At 39.8% G+C, this 18630-nt stretch overlaps 1 protein-coding gene across 1 annotated transcript in view; it reads left to right on the forward strand.

The window, feature by feature from the left end:
* The window catches only part of IRS2 (insulin receptor substrate 2), a 28005-nt gene extending 19973 nt beyond the window's left edge, over positions 1 to 8032 (forward strand). Inside the window, exon 2 of the mRNA XM_062515093.1 lies at positions 5801 to 8032. Within this exon, the coding sequence (XP_062371077.1) occupies positions 5801 to 5805 (5 nt within the window). The 3' untranslated portion in view covers positions 5806 to 8032. The remainder of the gene's footprint in view (positions 1 to 5800) is intronic.
* The last annotated feature ends 10598 nt before the right edge of the window (positions 8033 to 18630 follow it).

Genomic DNA, 18630 nt, shown 5'->3' on the forward strand with positions numbered 1-18630 from the left:
TTTAGCTGAGTATTGCCTAGTATGTGCTTCCAGGGCAGGCATGCTGATTCAGTTGTTGTGTCTCCAGAGATGGGGTTGGTAGGTAGTTCGGTGTGTTAGTCACTGATCCCTTCCACCCTTGCTTTTTATCACTTGGAAGGTGAGCATGTTGCTTTGCAAAAATTCTGTGTCTTAAGAAACTTCCAGCCTCACTTTGTGGTATTGCTGGCTTTCCCACATTGCTGGCAGGCTGCACCTGGGAAAAGCTGTGCTCTCTCATTGCTGTAGTGAATGGAGCTGTAAATTCAAGACAACAGCCACACTGAGGTCATGTTTGTGGTATTGGGTCTTGAATCTGGACAGATGTGGGAATGGTGTGGTGGCTGTAGGGGGGAGGCAATTTCACATGCATGATAATGGTCATCAACCAAGAGCATGACTTCTTCTGTGGTGGTTAAATGCTGTATGTGTACTGTGGAGTGCCTCTGAGTGACTGCCACAGACTGATCTTTCCAGTGGAAAATTTTCTATATATCTTCCACACCTGCTTCTGTGTGTGTTTCTGTCCTTCTTACAAGCTCCCAGTGGAAGGGCAGAAGAACTAAACATTTTTGTTTTCTAGCATTTTGTTTGCTCAGAGGAAGCTGCTTGATTTTGTTTCATTTCATGTAATGCTTTTGAATAGTTGTATACCCAGCTTGCAAGGGAGAGGATAATTGAACATACTTCAGATAGATAGTACTATGTTGAGGGGTTTCTGTCTATTTTATTTTATTCCTAAGCATGGGATTAAATCCTATCTATACAAATTTGTTTAATAGTACACATTGGCTGTAGCCCTGAAATCAAGAGATATAGCAGCAGCTGTATTAAATTAATCCTGGGAAAAATGAGCATGTCTAGTTTCTTAATTTTAAATTGGAAGTGCCTGTATTTATTATAATTGATATGGAAAATGTATTTCTGGACCAGCACTGTAAAGTCATAATAATTACATTTGTAAGTTTAATCCTTTTATTTCCCACATAATTAGTACTACATAGTACTACAAAAATCTATAAGAACCTTGACAAAATTATATGAAACATGAATTATATTAAATTCTGAAGCCAACTAAGCATAGCCCACATACTCATCTGTACTTCTGCTATAGACTCAACTCCAGTGCAAGTTCATAGGTAAAATAAGTATTTGTCATGTAAATATATGGCATCAAATACGAATAATTTTAGTTTTTAATACCTCTGGTTAAAAGTTAATGCTCATTAGAATCTCTGGGGGATTTGTCCATGACAGCAGATGGACACGTAACCTCTTGACAGTATGCTTGAACATACAAACCCGAAAGGTATTTGCAGGTATAGATATGCAACATCTTTTACCAGATAATCTAGCAGTTTCTTTCCCACTTTAAAAGTTAATCTTTCCCCATGGTTTTATTAATGCAGTTCAAAGTGATACTATTCCAACCATTTGACACAAAAGTATTGTGAAGCTCATTTTCATATAGATTACTGTGGATGCAAAATCCCTACTTTGCTACTCTTAGGAAAGTTAGTGATTTTTAAAATTAATATTGTTTGTAATGAAGAGTCTTTGTTGACCAGATGCTCACTTTTTAAAATTTATAAAACAAGAGACATACCTGAACAACATAGTGTACTGTTTCTTAGTGGAATAACTTACCAAAAGAGCCTAGTTACTTGGTGCAGCATGTATCCAATTGTGAGTAACCATGACTTGTTTAAGAAATAAAAATAATGTGGCTTTTTCATTTCACGGTTTAACTTGTTTTTCTCATCAAATGTAGAAACATTTTACTTTGGATTGATATTATGTGAGCTTTGTACACTTTAAGAGCATACTACTTCATGTTTTCCTGCAAAGTGTTGATAAAGTGCATGTTTAAGCTCTGATTGAAACCTGTTCCTATGAGAGTGTCTGTACTCAGCTTTATATAAGAGTAGTCCTGCTAAGTGGAGCATAGGTTCCCTGGAATTACTTGAGGAGAGCCATAGCTCAGCACATGAGTTATTCTGTTCTATTCAGCAGGGTTACCTGTGATGTTATTGCATTGGTTAATGAGAGTTGGAGCCAGGTCAGGATTAGGTTCCCACTGTGCACTTCCCAGTAGTATCCTGGGTAGCAGGCAGGCTTCATCTGCATTTGGATGCTTGGCCAAGTTTGTGACCTTGTGATGTGTGTGCATCCTGAGATGCACAAGGAAGCCCTTGGAGGCCGCGGTTCAAAACGCCTCTGGTTGCTGTCAGTGCCTGGTCAGCAGGAGTTTATTACCAACAGGCCTGTGCTGTTCCTTCCCACCCTCAGCCCCCCTCTCTGCTCCACTTGCTCGCAGACACAGACTGCTGTGGGCATGGGGATGTTGCTGCCAGGGCTCAAGGCTCCAACCTGTGTGAATGCCTTTGACCCATCTCCTGCCAGGAGCCCAGCCAGCACAATGCCTGGTGCTGGAAAAAGCTCGAGGGCTGGGAGGGCAGTGTAACCTGGAGAGTGCACTGGCCCTTTCTGGGTGGCCAGCAGCTTTGCCCAGGGCCATACATCTCCTCTCAGGTGTCTGGTGTACCAGACGTGTCTCTCTGAGTTCCTTGCGTTGTGCTGTCTAATGGCCTGGCCTGATTCCCGTAAATGTACGTGCTGTTAACCTCCAGTTTGGTTGTATCAATAGCGTTGCTCTTCCAGGAAAAGTTAGTTAGCAGAACCACAGCCTTAATCGATTTGGCAGATGACATGGGGAGGAGAAACAAACGGATAAAGCCACTGAGCGATTTGCCTGGAGTCAGGGCAGAAGCCTGCAGCAGAGCTGGGGGTTCAATGTCCAGTGCCTGATGTGCTCTGGCAGTCACGCTGCCAGTGGAATAAATTTACTGATTGTGAATAACCAGCAACGTGTTTTGCTACAAGCCACATGAATAACTGTTTCTGCCTGTGTGCTTGTTAGCAGATGAGAATTATTTTTAGAAATTAAAAAAAAATGTATTTGCTGCTTATTGACTTTGAAAATTAATGGCAGAGTAGGTCTTCTTTAATTGACTAACCATTGTATTATCTTCACAGTCTATTTAGCAAGTCTGTGAGTATTTGGTAGTTTCATAGCAGTTTGTGTGTGTGTTTATTCTCTGATTTAGTCCCTGAGAAGCACTGGTAGAATCAGACGACTTAAGTAGTTTGGAAATGTGGCAGTGATCACAGATGCTTTTCTTAATAAAGCCCAAAACCAAGAGGAAACCTCAGTATTGACACAGTGCTGGACTTTGTATTTTGATTAGTGTATACCCATGGGGGAAACAGGCTACCAAAGAGTATATTCGTGTCCTGTAAGAATTTTAAGTTCCTGGACAGAAATGGTTCATACTGCTGTGACTAGCAGTGTGAGTGGAATGTTGGCCTGAGGCTTGAAGTAAATAAAAGATACTGAGGTAAAAATAAATGTGATACTGATTTTTTTTGTTTGGTTATTTTTTGGTTTTATTTTGGCATGGAATTTGCCAAGTTTTTTTTTCCAAGTAGGCTTTCTCTGAAGCTGACATGGGTCAGGTGGTTACAGTAGTTATTTTTCCTTTATTGAATCAAAGCTTATTCAAAACATGATTCAAAGCTTATTGAAGTTGGAGGAAATAGTTTTATTATTGAAGACTATTTTTGGGGTGTTTTTTCTTAGTTGTAGGTCATCATTATTGAGTCATTGGATGATGTGTTTATTGCATCATGGAGTCTTAGGCCCACAGTCCTATCATCCACCTACAAAACCACTCAAACTAAGTTATGGAAGTGCTTTTGATGGAAGTGCATCAGTCACTTTACCTCCTCCAGTTTAATTCTGACTGGACAGTACCTGCTGTACTGTAAGAACAACATCAAATATACTTGGTTGCTAATAATTTTTCCCTCATGTCTGCCCTAGACTGGCATACTTCTGGAACCATACTTGTTTTTATCTTTTGCATTTTCCACCCATTTCTCTACCTGAAGATGAGGATTTTAATATTTTTAAAAAAGATTTCATTTGGCTTTCACGCTCATTCTCACTTTGGGGAATGTAAATTTAGTTGTCATGTTGGTTTCCATTTGAAGGAAGAAAGCAATAACACAGAGTTAGCAAACACAGAGTTTGAGCACTCACTTGTTCGCCTACATGATGCATCCATGCCACTTCCCTGAGCAAAAATGGGAACAAAGTGGTTTGTTAAGTGTTTCTTCCTCAATGAAGAATTGCTGCTCCCATCTGAGAGCCGTCCATCATGCCCCATGCTCACCCTTGCAGCCCTTTGGGATGCTGTTGGCAGATTTGGAGCTCCACCCCCAGATGCATCATAAGCCAGTTCTTAGTATGAAACACCCATCCAGAACAAACAATGAAAACTCGTTTACTGAAGATTGAATGGAAGGATTTGACTTAGTTTCTGATTAGAAAAGTGGCAGCAAATAAATGGCAGTGGGTGGAGGCAATGAGGCTCTTTTCTTTTGGTCTTGACAAGCTATTAATTAATTTTAAGATGTGGCATGAAATAGAATCCCAAATAGTATCTTAAGTATTTGATCATATTGTGGCTCCAGTTGACTCCAGCACAGCTAATGCCTTAAGTAAACCTTAGCTGTCAGAGATTCAAAGCAATTTAGCAAGTCTTACATATATGTAAGATACATCAGCCTTTGTTTTTTGGTAAACTTGAGGGAAAAGGCTTTGTACTGGCTTATCAGAAGCTTATATGGATTGAAACCTACACAGATAAATGCTGGTTTTACTTTGACATCCGTGTTTTGTATCTAATTTATTTTGGTTTTATGGTCCCAAGGGAATGAAAATATATAGGAATACAGACTTCTTGTATGAATACAGTCAAAACTATAGATTTTTCTAAGTAACAGTGTTTGTTCCCAAAATGTTCCAGATAACTTCAGTCTTCAGAAAAACTTGTGTAATACATCACCTAAGTAAAATTTTCATTTAATTTGTAAACTTGGGGACAACATACAACAAAGAAAATAGCTATAACTGTTAAATTTTGATTTTTAATGGCCACATTATCAAATAATTTTAATGTGAGTTAATAAATAATAATGTCCTTTTGTGGGGTAGGCACATACTATCCACTAATTCTTTGCAGTGAAGAAACACTAAAGGAGTCAACTGCATTCTTTAAAATAGAATGGTTCTCATTTTAAGGTTCTCAGTTTCTGTTTGCATAATTCACCTTGATTGTTTAAAGCAGCTTTGTAGTCAGAAACTGGGAGAAGACTCCTTCCTTTTGCATACCTACTTATTTTTTTACTTCTGGAATAATAGTTGTTTAGCAAATCAAATATTTAAATTAAAAGAAGGTTCTTTCTATATTTGCTTATGTTTTTAGTAGACTTGTTTTAGTGAAACTTGTTTTTAATGTTTGGAAATGGAAAACATTTTTTAATATCCAGCTGACAAAAAAAAAAAGTTAAGCTTGTACCTATTTTCTCCAACCCCTTTTCCTTTCCACTGGTGCAAAAAACTGTGATGGTCACAACTTGATTGGGGGGGGGGCAGGGGGATTTTGTGTGAGGTTTTCCAACTCATTCTGTGTCCTGCAGTTTGCCTGAAGAGCCTTAACTGAAAGGTTCTGAAAAAGAGAGTGGTGTTAGATTAGGAAATACTTCCTTTGATGCCTTTACAATACCTTATGGTGTATTACAAATGTGCAGTCATTGAACAGCTGCTTTTTTTTATATATGAAAATCCATTCTCTGTGGTATTTTTTGTGTTGTCATTATCACAAATATGAAAAAACTTTTGCATCTTTGATTGACTTTCTTTCATTTTTCTTTTCAGAGTGAAGGAATTAGTTTTCTCATCATGACCTCAAACAACAGAGTACAACATTCAAAGAAGCTGCTCGGCATATTTGGGTTTTTTATTTTATTTTTGTTTTTGGTAACTGAAGCTGCTTAACGTTTACTTTTCATTGTTGTTAGTGTTGGTCCTAACAGTTGCTTAACTGTTGTGGGCTAAACTGTACAACAAATCTGGGAGGAAGGGAAGGCAATCTGCCTAACTCATTACCTGTTCATGGCATCTATGTTATCATTTTGCTGCTGTTTCGACAGAAGTTGGAGATGCTCTTTGAATCATAGGAACTTTTCTGCCGGCCTCTTTAACTAATGGCCAATGCCTTCATTTTCTTCAAGGACAAACTGTATTTATTCTCTGGCATATTAGGGGATTCTGTAACACCTGCTGAAGCAGCAAGATCTGGTATTTACTGGCATAATTTCAAGCCTACGACAGTACTACCTACCTCAGTTCAAAGTAAAGCCGGATTTGCAGTGTTGGTGTACAACAGGAACTCCTTTTTTCTCTGTGCTGAGTTTCTCAAGAATGGTCGCCAGCCTTACTGAACTTGCAACTTGTACAGCTGCTGCTGGGTTTTGAATCACTAGCCACAGGGTTTACTTCAGACAAAGCCTAAGTAGGGCACTGAAAAGTCTAAAATGGGATGAAACTCTGTGAATCAGACTTGGACAGAGGATTCAGAGTAGCTAAAAAGTATAAAATGTGTAACTTAAACATCATAAGTTAAAAACATCAACCTGTATTAGGGGTATCTCTGTACCTTTGACACACTTGTTTAATCCTCTCTATGTAGGTGTTTATGTAGGTACTTCAGATTGCAAAAGCCTTTTCTTCTATTTAAAAGCTCACTTTTGTCAGCTAACTGTTCTTAGCTGCATTTCTTGTAACCAAAAAATCCATATAAGCATGCTAGGAATGCAGGGATGATAATGGGTATCGGGCAGATTCAAGAGCTAATGTTAACACAGTATTATCTTGCCATCTATGAAGTCCTGATGTTTGCCTTTTACCAAGGAAGCACCATTGTAGCTGCAGGCACTATTTACAGGGAAGAAGAACCATAAGCAGTCACTTGTCCTGAATTTTTTTTCAAGGCTAACTGTGCATCGCATTCCCAGTGGCCTGAAAATCTAATTGGTGTGGCAGCTACTGCCACAAAAGTCACATACAACTGTTGCACCAGACTCGCAGAATGTCATGTCATGCCACCTTGCTTCTCCTTTGATTGAAGTGTTTGTGTACATTTTAAGGGTACCCTGCCAGTGCCTGCTGTGATAGACATGTAAGTATTACTAAATTATGAGTTATGTGAGGCTTTTTTATTTTCTTTTTTTTTTCTTTAATCATTGTGCTTGATGGAACCCGTACTTCACTATTAACAATGCATTATCTTCTTTTGGGATTTTTTTTTTTTTCTGAGGAAGACAAAAGTCAATGTCTTAAAAATACAATGAACAGCAATGCAGTCTTCCTGCTTACATGCTGAATTTCTAGAACTGAGGATTGTATTACAAGACAAAGATGAATGTAAACTAATTCCTTCCCTACTCCATGGTACGCTTTATTTTTCATTGTAATTTTTGGGGTCTTAAATCACAGCAATGCATAGGTTGATACAACATTAGATATAAAATAAATTTAAATATCTGATTGAGTTTTTCTCTAATACTAATGATAGAAATGGTTCTAAGACATTATAAAATGCTGTTTGTTCAAGTTTGGAACTAAAAAAACCTGCATATCTTTAACATTTTCTTTCTGACCCCTCTCTGTCCCCCACCAGCACTGAGTGTGGTACCTTCTGAATTCAGTGTTTTGAACGCCTCTATTTTCAAATATTCCTCTGTATCAATTAAGAAATCATGCCACTAAAACACATGGCTAAACTGCATACAGCAACTTTAAAAAAAAACAAACAAAAAACAACAACTTGACAAAATAATAAAATATTCTCTATCCTGTATATTTCACAAAGGCATATGCAATACTTACATTCTCAATTTAGTTTACAGAATGGAACCAAAATGTATAAATGTTTTGTTTGCTAAAACTTCACAATGTATATTTGGTCTTTGTACATTTTGCCTGACTGACCTTAAATTTAAAATATTTTTTGCTATATAACCTTAACAGTTATTAAGCAGTGTTTTCTTTTTGGGTACATATTGTTTCTGGATATCAAGATGTTAAATATATTTCTTGCTATTGTGATATGACAAGAGACTTAACTTATCTTGCTGTGTCTTCCAATGTACACGCTGTATATAAGGATAAATGTGATGCTGCTGGAGACCAGAATAAATGGAACTAGAGTAGTGTATTGTATTTAGTCTGTATTGATCATGGATGCTCTCCTTAATAGCCATATGCAATAAAATACGTTATTTATGAAAGGAGTAAAGTATTTGTGTGCCTTTTTTCTCTATGGGTGAAGTGGATTTTTCTGGTTGTTTATGTAAAATCAGTTTATTCTCTCTTTTGAATGGGAACACATTTTCTGTGAATAAATCTTACTGCAATTCACTTAATTGTTTTACTTTTAACTCTAGAAACATCATTAAATCATTTTAAATATTGTTTAAGGATATGACAATTGGTTTTATAAAGTGAAGTTTGAGTATTTGAGGAAATAACTAGGAGCAGAAATCATTTTACTTTTTAGATCCAGTTTTAAAAGTGAGTGGAATACTCTGGGAGTCCTGGCAGTCTATTTGGTGAGAACAGACTTTGCCCTATAGCATCTGTATAGTCACATGGGTACAAGGAGAGTGGGAACCTAATGCTATTTGTAGTTGTCTCCTGCTGCTGGTCTGCATGCAGGGAACCTGGCCTGCAGGCTGAGACACCACAGGGTCACTGTAGCCAGATTTGTTCAGTAGGAATGTTTCTTACATCTGACAGTAGACCCTTTTTCAATGTTCATTGCACCCAGGAAAGTGATGGGTGTGGGTCAGGCTCCTGGCAGGGAATGTGGCAATGAGGGGCAGGGGACAACAACAGTAGCTTCACAAAAAGCTTGATGTCTGTTTTGCAGCAGTCTTGGTGAGAACTCCTTTGCTTAATCTTAAGAGTGTCCAAGTGACAAAACTTTGATCAGATGCAAGGCCAGCTGGTGCAAGGATGAGACATGATCTCACTGTCTTTCGTGTTTAAACTCATTTGAGGTGAAGTGCTGCCTTGAGATATCTATGTTATATTCTTCTGGCAACATCTGTCACTAAGTAGCTGGTACTTTCATGGTTGCCTGATGTTTTGGTGATGTTTCAAGGACCATAGTTGCCCACCTTGGCCTTTAAAGGACAAAACCTGGCTCACTGTAGTGAGATCCTTCCTCTGAAAGTGGCTTGGTTGGAAAAGAGCAGTTCTCTTTCTTTCAGCAGTAGGATCATCCTGTGGCTGCTGGAGTGCAGAAATACATGTGAATGCTCCCCAACAGAGAACGTTTGGTTCCTTCTCTCAACTACCCTGACCTCTTTATCTGTAGGCTTTTCTAGGGGACAGAAAATGGAACATTGTGCTTTTTGTAATGCCTACATGCTTGGCAAGAAAAAGCAGTTGTTTCAGCCTTTGAAATTGCTCAGGAGAAGTATAGCTATCTAAAAGTACTTCCTAATTTCTCTGCTGTCAACAGGGTATGAGAATGGTACTTTACAAAAACCATAGAAGAAGAATGACTTTGATAAGACATCTGGAAATCCGTTATCAGATTCTCTGGAAGCTCCAACTTCTGATAAGCAGAAAATAAAAGAAACCTTTGGATGCTTGCTTCCCTCAGCAGGATGCTTTGAAACAGAGCAACATTTGCACTGACTTGGAAGTGGTACTCTATAGTCATTTTCCAGTGACTATACATCTCAAGGATGAATCCATGGCTTCCAGCCTCCCTGAGACCCTGCATTTACTCTTTGTGGTACATGGTTCAGAGAAGGGTTGATACATGTCCAGGTGTTATCCCAGCTTACTTTCCATTCTCAAACACCATGGGAATAGCAAAGGGTGTAGGTGCTCGCTGTGCTCATTCTGAAGTAATCTGTGAATGTTCTGGGGTTTGCTTTTGGGAGAGCCATTGCTGAATAGTGTAAAGGGAACAACTTTGGCTGGAAGTGCAAGCCTTAATGCTTTGTAGGAGGAAAATCACTGAACAAATCTTTTAGTGTATTACTACAGCTTCAGTCTTTTTCAGATGGCTTTTCCACCTTGAAAAACTTCAGCTTCAGCTAGCTCTTGCAGAGATCAAAAAAGTAATAGGGACAGAAGATAGAAAATTTCATTATTCATTTTTTAAAAGAGAGATCCCAGTTAAGCTTTTTTTCAACTTTTTTTTAACTTTTTTTTTTTTTTTATCAATGTGATGTGTCATCTATCAGACTAAACATGTTTTATAATGTTCAGTCCAGGGAGGGGGAAATGGCCTGTGGGATGGATATGGCATATAACATTGCTTCACATGAGCTGTGGCCTAATTTTTTTTTTTTTTTTTGCATTTTATTAGGCAACATAGTGTCATGTGTTGAATGCACATCTGCCAAAAAACTTTTTTAAAAAGTCCACATGATCTTCAGTATTTCTTTACAGGGCGTCCTTGTGTTTTCTGTTTTCACATTCTCTTCTCCCCTTCGCTAAAAGCGAGTAATAAATACAATCATAAAAATTCATCAGTAAGTGCTAAACTGAATGTAGAAGGTGTGTCTAGAAGGTGAGGAGCACTACTGCTAAAATACGAGCTCTTATGTAAGAAGAGGATGTAAACATCAGGCTATGCTTACATGTCTCAAATGGAGGAGGCAGAAGGTGGAATTAGACACACCTTGAAACATCCATTAATGTGAATACAGGAGGGACTAGATAAAGGAACAGAATTCCCTTAGTTGGAAACAAGCTTTCTGCAGATGGACCAGTTCAATTTAACTCCCACATTGGACAGCAGTTAAGCATTAGTATAGTTTTCTGCCTCAAACTTCAAGGTTTCTGCTACTGCTCATTAAAGTAGTTTTCCTTCTCATTAAATAACAAGCCTGTCTGAAAACGTGGGTGTACTGGACAATTCATTCATTGGTGTGAGTAAGCTATATTGCAGAGTTCAACATCCAGGCCTATCATTCTGCATCAGACAAACTTCAACATGCTCAAGCAAAAGGGTCCAGACTTAGATCTTGTAATATGACTTTAGATTTCTCCCCACAAAAAGTGAACTGAAGTGTGTGCATAATTCAAAGTATAAGATCAACTGATGAAACTTATAAGGCCTGAATTAACTACATCTCCATTGGAATATTATTGTGTAAAAGTCTGACCTTAGAAGTGTAGAGTTAATATATACTCCTACACTCCTAATTACTTTAAAAAGATTCCTTTCACTAAGGCATAATGGCTTTTTGAACAAGTACACTAAATGACTGTGGAAAGGTGTTCTGGTACCCCCTATAAGGTCTCCAAGGCATAGACTAATTATCTTATGTTACAATATATTACAACTGTATTTGACAGAGCAGTTACTCCAGGGGGAGATGTAATTTCCGTATCGTTGGCCCTTTACTGGCAATTTAGCTGATTTAGATGCAGATCTTGAAGAGAGAGTACCATCCAGCAAAAGGACAAGAAAGTGCAGGGACGGGGGTGTATTGTGCCTTTTACTTGAGCTGTGAGATAAGCATAGGTGAAGGTGTCATGGTTCATGTACATGAGTATACACTTAAACAAGCTACCTAGATAAAGGAGAAACAAGGGATCCGAGGCAGCAATGGTGCCACATCTATTATTTTACTTAATCCAATCCAGAGGTAACTATGAGGTATTTACCCCTTCCCTATGGAGCAGTGATTGCCTTAAATTATCTCACACTTGGGATCAAGTATTGTGACAACACAGACACTGGGGAGAACGTTCACTACTGGTCAGCTGCAACATGACCACCAGTTGTCCTTTTACTGCTGCCAATTCGCAGTTTAAATATCACAAGCTGTTGCACAAAGATAAACTCTGGAGCCCTGGTCCCAGTGGCCACAGATTAGGAATATGCCACCATTGCATTCATGGTGATTTACAGCAGCTGCAGCTCTGATTCAGAGACATTTGGGAGGTTGTTTATGTATTTCTGATATATGTATTTTTTAAACCTTATGTCCTCTAAAGGCTGTTCTGCATTGTGGTATAAGATTGCCTTTGAGCAATATTTCAGGAAATGTAATTATTGTCAGTTATTTATCATGTCTATCAAGTTGTTCCATATAAATATCTTGGTTCTTAAGTGGGATACGTGAAGAATATCTTTTTTCTAGAAGGCCAAACCTCACAATGACTGCCCACTTTCTCAAGGCTGAACTGCTTTTAAATGACTTTTTTTTTTATTCTGGTTCAATGTGTCAATGGAAGCAGAGTGGAATTTTCACAACTAGTCTATGCCTTTAGCCAATGAATCAATAAAGCAATCCAGTATTTATTTCAGCTGCAGATAAATGAATGTTTCTCTAAAGGTTTCATAAGAGTAAAGGTTAAATTTTAAACTTATTTATCTAAGAACAAGTATTAAAGTGTTTCTACTTTGGGTAGAGTCTTTTCTTAGTAACAGACTTGACAGAAGAGGAATAATGTTTTCCTTCTTTCCCTGTGATGCATCATGTTTAATATCCCAGTGCTGGATTCTATATTATTTTAATCAAATAATGGTTTTAGTATTTCACAGGAAAGACTTTCAGTGTATAAACATTTCATTTTTTTTATCGACTATGCCTGTATTTCTCAGATGGCAACAGACCCCAGGATTTTTCTGTTCTAAGGGAATAAAAACCAAAGGAAGATTCTAATTTTGGCAGCTACAGTCCATTGCCTTCAAGGCCAGAGAAGAGGCACCACAAAAAATTCAAGGCAGCATAATTTTCATTTTGAAAACTTGCTATTTGGTTTTTAGACAATCACACTTACATGACGTACCTGGAGTAGACCATTGCCAGGTTATTTCCACGATCTTTGCTCTTCATTTACAGGCATGCAGATTAGGAGAAACATCTAGGGGCCATGGACAGAGGAACCTCATTTATGCTTGGATTTGACTTTATACTTTCCAGCCACTGAACTCCATGTCCTGTGACAAATCATATGTTCCAGAAATTCTGTTGTTCTACACTGTGATTGTCCTCAATTTGATATATGAAGCAGTGATATACCATCTCAGTTTCAGAAAAATGCTCTGGTTCTCCTTTTATGCAGCAGTGGCACAAGGATATCAGTGGATACTCTTGACAAAGGCCTAATTATACCTGTTACTACACAAGAAATGTCACGCTTTGTGTGCATTCAAATGTAGTTTGTCAGATGTCAGTGTATTTGGATGATGTTGGTTGGTTGGTTGTCCTGTTTTGCTAGTGAGTGGGTGACTACTTTACTTATCCTCAAGCACAGAAGATCTACAAGGTGGTATCTCTGAATGTTCCCTGAATGATATTCCAAATGACCCTGCAACCTTTGTCAGCCACCAGACTTCATCTTCCTGCCTCAGACCCTGAAACGCCGGCTGTGCCCCTCTCTTAGAGTGGCTGTGTAACTCATCCCATTGATCTGTGGGACTGAGGTGTAGTGAAGGCAAGAGTTCTGCAAAGCTCTTTTTAAACTATTTCACTACATCAATCTTCAAGGAGGCTTTGGAAAATGTCTGACTTGAGCAAAAGAAAAGTGGGACTTTTTGTATCTCCTTTAGCATTTCAGGTTTTTCAGGAGCCTTACAAGGGAAGAAATAAACCCTGCAGCTAAGTACAGAGCTGTGTGCGTCATTAAACAGGAAACCTTTATGGTGATGGGTACGGAAGGAGTGTGATACTGTACGGAACTTCCCCGGCCACTGGGACCGGGGGAATTAATGGGATGGATGCATCATCTGCCAGCTCCGCTCCCTCTGCTCCCGCTCCAAACCAGCCCCACCACTCGGGAATGTCACAAAGCACCAAACTCAGCCTCGGCCTCTTCCGCTATCGTGCTCTGTGTCCCCAGGGAGAAGGCCCGAGGGGTCTCCTGGAGGTCTTTTAGCACCTTCCTCCCCGGCGCTGCTGCGGGAGGTGGCCCCGGGCAGCGCCCCCGGCCCCGCCGGCCCCGCCGAGGGTGGCACGGCCATCCCTCCCTCACATTGTGTCCGCCTCAGTGACAGCACTAAAGGGGCTTTGTCAGCTGCTTTGCCGGGCTCCCAGGGATGCCCTGCCTCATTTACGTGCATGCCTCCTTGGCGAGAAGCCAGCATTTTGTTTACCTCTTAAAAGAAGACTCGTTAATATGTTTTTCATGTTCAAATTTATTTGTTTGTCGTTTACGCTGCGTAGGCAATTTTGCTTTTCTAGTACTGATTAGTTTTTCCCGTTGGCTGGGGAATATGGGTGGTTTGTTTTTTATCGTTTATATATTGGTGAACTAAGTAATTGTTTGCAAAATCGGCCATTAACATACCATTTGTGGTTAAAGGTGCTTTTTAAAAAGTTCTAAAGTTTCTGAACCAAGTTTGGCTAGCAGTAATTTTTATGCAGCCCCACAGAAGTCAGTACAATTCCTTAGTTATAACTGAGCATCATACTCAGCCTGCTGTAGTTTTCTCTCAAGCCTTGTATAAAGGGTGTATTTATGTGACATATCCAGGATTGCCAGCACCAGTGGCCCTGCAAAAGGACTGGATGCAATGTGAATGTCAGCAAATGAACGCCACATTTCTAAACTGTCAGGATAAGATAACCTGACAAATTTAAAGAAGTAATGCTGAAGATATTGATCTGCATTAATATTACGCTACTGCCAAAATTGGCGGTGCCATTTTAGCAGAGAAATCAGATTCAGGTTTTTTGATGGTGTAGACAGGTGCATCAAACAAAGTGGTGAGAAAGTAGTAATTTCACAACTTTCACTACCCTGTTCTACAGTGTGTAACTTTTTTTTCCCGGTAGTTTTAAATGATGAGACAATGAAGTTAGCAGAGTCCCTTCTCTTCTTGCTACGTGCATCAAATGATTTTTCAAGGTTTATGTGGTCAGTTTCTGCATTCTTGATGGACTGTGAAGGGAGAAGATGCTAAAGAGTGACTCTGCTCACAGTGCACTCTGCTCCCTTCACTCTACTTTTAGGGAAGGGAATAGTGCCTGGGGCAGTGGGACAGGTAGGGAGCAGTACCCCGTGGCTGCCTGTGCTCTGAGAGCCTGCCAGGTAGAGGGGAATCAGGGAGGCCAGATGTTCAACATATTGCAGGGGTTTACAATGGTCCTCGTGTGGTTATTTAAGCATAGGAGTTCCTACAAAGCAAGAAGCATAGCACAAGCTTTTCCATTCCTCAGTCCTGGAGCTTAATTAAATTTGTCCTACAAACTGTCATTTTAGGGTGAAGTTGTTTTAATCATTTAATCATGCATTCAAGGTCAGATTGAGAGAAGGAACTAATGAATCCATTCTGAAAGAAAGACACTTTCTGTTCAGTGCCACTCTGTCAGGGAATAGCTGAGAACAATTTCCTCTTCCTATAAAGCCATAGTACTGAGGCTTAAAAGATTTATGCTAAAAAATAATAAATCTCCTCCTTTCAGGACAGGATGGGAAAAATGTGATTGATTGGCTCCCCCAAAGAAAGGAAGTCCCTGTCAAATTAACACCCCCATTTGCTTTCTTTTAAGGTAAAGCATTAGGCAATGATGCATAAGGATCTTCTGTTCCATATTCTGTTTCCAATTCTGCTAGAGCAGTGAGTCAGGGTCAGCAATGCCACATTTTCCACTGGCCTTATGACCACAGTGAGGAAGATTTTGAAAGCCAGCTTCCACATTCGCTCCTAAAAGAGAGACGTGTTCCAAAAAAGTGTAAGATCTCTGTCATCATGAATACCTATGTTTCAAGTTTAAAAACCTGTTTCCTTGGTAACTAGACTTGTTAGGCTGGTCTGCTCATACCATGCATGCAGAGGCCACCACATACCATACAAAGCTTATTGAGCCATTCAGCAAAAACATGTAATGCATTATAATTTTGTACTAATTTTAAGGAGCTCCTGAGAGACAAATTATATACTTCCTCTGCTGCTTGCCTTGTGCTGTATAAAATCTTCTCCTATGATGCCGAAAGGTGTTATGATGGAGGATGGCGACAGTGACTTTGTGAAAGTTGTTCTTCTCTGGACTCACCTCTCCATCACAATTCCTTCCTGGATTCCTCCTGAGCATGGTCAGCTGCGACATCCATTCACTGTATTTTTTCTGTCTATGATTGCTGCTGCTACAGAAGACATTTTAAACTTGGCTATTCGTGGCATATCTCTGTTCTGTTGTCACATAGCTGTGTGATGGGCATTAACTTGGATATCCCTGACTGGCAATTTGACTCCCCACACCCAGACAATGTACATTCATAGCATCTTGGTTGCCTGCCATTTAGCCCATCTGTTGGATTGACTCTTTGCCCATTTAAAAGTCAGTCAGACAGGGTTGTAGGTGCCAAGAAATGTGAATTGAGAAGGGGAGTCTGCATAACACTGCTGGCAGAGCATCTTCAGTAAGAGCCTCCTCCTTTGTGGCAGCCATCACTGCCAGATGCCTCCCTACAGTGGGTTACAACTGCTGACATTTGCCTACCAAGAAAAGGATACACGAAGCAGAGAAAAGGAGGGAAGAGTTTCCAGGCTAGCCTTGGCAACTTGCAAGGCAAGCTGTGCTCTTGCAGGTATTCAGTTCACAGCACAAGTAAGAGACGCATGGAGATTGCAGGGTATTAAAAAGTTACTCAGTAGGAAGGAGAGCACATCATTAGTGTGCTAAGGTGAACCTGAGGTAGCCCTTTACACTTAAGGAAAGAGCCCATGACCCAGCAGAGGTAGCTGCAGGAGCCCAGTAAAGGTATTTCTCCTCCTCTTCCATCTAAGAGACCTATATGAGAGTGTTAACCCTGCCTGGGGAGTGTTTCTGAATGTGGAGTAGAGATCCAAACATCCCTTAAGGTCATCTCTTAGCCACAACTGGGTTGTGCAGTGAGTAAACTCATCTGAGTGTGAAATTTATAATTCAAATCTGGAAAGTGTCAGGCACGCACATATTTGCAATAATGTCCATAAAATGAATGCTTCACTTCAAGTTTGGCTCACCAAAATTTCTTTATCTGTGAGACTAACTTGTGTATCTATCTTCTTTGCCTGGACAACCCTTCCTTTCTGCTGAATAGCTGTTAATGCTGCTGCCCTTTATAGCAGAAGCACAGGTAGCCTCTTTCCATCATCATTATTGTACTTGAATATAGCAGACAAATATCTCCTGTCTGTCAGTGGCTATGGTTCAGCAGTGCTTTGCAAACTAAGTAGTATTTAATGGATAATTTTGTTTTCTGATCAAACATAAAACATAAATAAATGTGTGAGGCCAGTCTGAACATCAGATTGTTTTAGAGAATTCTTTAGAAATTGATGAAAAGAATCATTCCAAGCCAGGTGAACAGCTCTGTTTGATTTTAATTACTTTATTATGTTTCCAGACCTTTTTTCATTTTGTTTTTTGGGTTTTTGTTTCTTTTTGTGTCTAACAAAGATATGGCTTTCCCAGTTACCTTTACGAAATGAAGGCACAAGGACTCCATAATTAGTGCAGAGGTGGTGTCTGTCTTCTCATTAATCTGAGGAAGAAGTTTATGGAAGGTACTGAAAGCCAAGAATTGCCCAGTGTTTGTATTTGAGGGAGCTTCCAGGCACTGGACAAGATTATTTTTGTGATCATCCAAAGCCTTTTCCATCTTGTGTTATTTTTTCTTCCTGATGTCACTTGCCAATGTCTAATCCCAAGCAGAGAACTTCAACTTCTTCAACCCCGGGCTAATGTGCTGAAGAAGTAGCACACTAAACATTGTATCTGATGCTGTGCTCCACTTTCCCTGATGTCAGCAAGTAACACTAAGGAATCTGGTGTTCAACATGTCATCTCTGAGCCAAGAATTAGGGACCGCTGCCTGAGGGGACAAGAAGCAGATTTAGTGTGCCTACTTGTCAGTTAATAGTCAGCCTTATGTTGTACACTAATGACTCTACTTGCTCACTAAAAAGGGAGATAACAACCAGTTAGAATACAGGAAATATTCTGAATAAGAGCAGCAATTCTCCCCCATCCCCTATTTACATCACTGCTAGGCAGCTTGCTGCAATTCTAAACACACGTGGTATCAAGTAGTACCAGAATTGTTAGGTGCTGATGCATGTGTAGCTTTTGCAACACCAGTCTGCTGTTCTGTGGTGTTCCAGCCATGTGACCCACCTTCTCTGCCTCTTTCCCCACCCTTATCCCCTCTGATCTTACACCCTTGATGTGTAAGATATAGCCTGCATGGTGTAGATGCATGATGGGGAAGTGCCCTTGCTTGTCCCAAACCATGTCACTAATCCATATTCCAGGAGAGTGTTGTGGGTGGCTAGGATGAATCTGGAGAACGACAAGGGCATTAGGGATACAGGGACTGGTAGGCCATGTTTCCAGAAAAAGGAGAAAAGCAGAAAGCCAGGTTGGAAGGGTGGAGTTCAGTAAGCCACGAGCTGAGAGAAAAAAAGAGTTCTAGGGATAAAAGAGGATGAGACAGGAAGAATAAGAGAAGCTGTTGGTGGTGCAGATCTCATGGTGGTACTTCCCTTTTTTCTACTCCAGAGTGGTCTGCTGGGAAAGTCCTGTTGTCTGGAAAACAGAGGTGTTAAATATTTAGTGCAAGGTGATGCACCTGGGTTGGGGCAATCATAGGCATGAACACAGACTGGGAGAAGTAATTGAAAACAGTCCTATGAAAGAGGAACTTGAGGGTTCACATAGATAAAAAGCTGGCAATTAACA

This window comes from Cinclus cinclus, chromosome 2 (assembly GCF_963662255.1).
Source record: "Cinclus cinclus chromosome 2, bCinCin1.1, whole genome shotgun sequence".
In the NCBI taxonomy this organism is placed as follows: domain Eukaryota; kingdom Metazoa; phylum Chordata; class Aves; order Passeriformes; family Cinclidae; genus Cinclus; species Cinclus cinclus.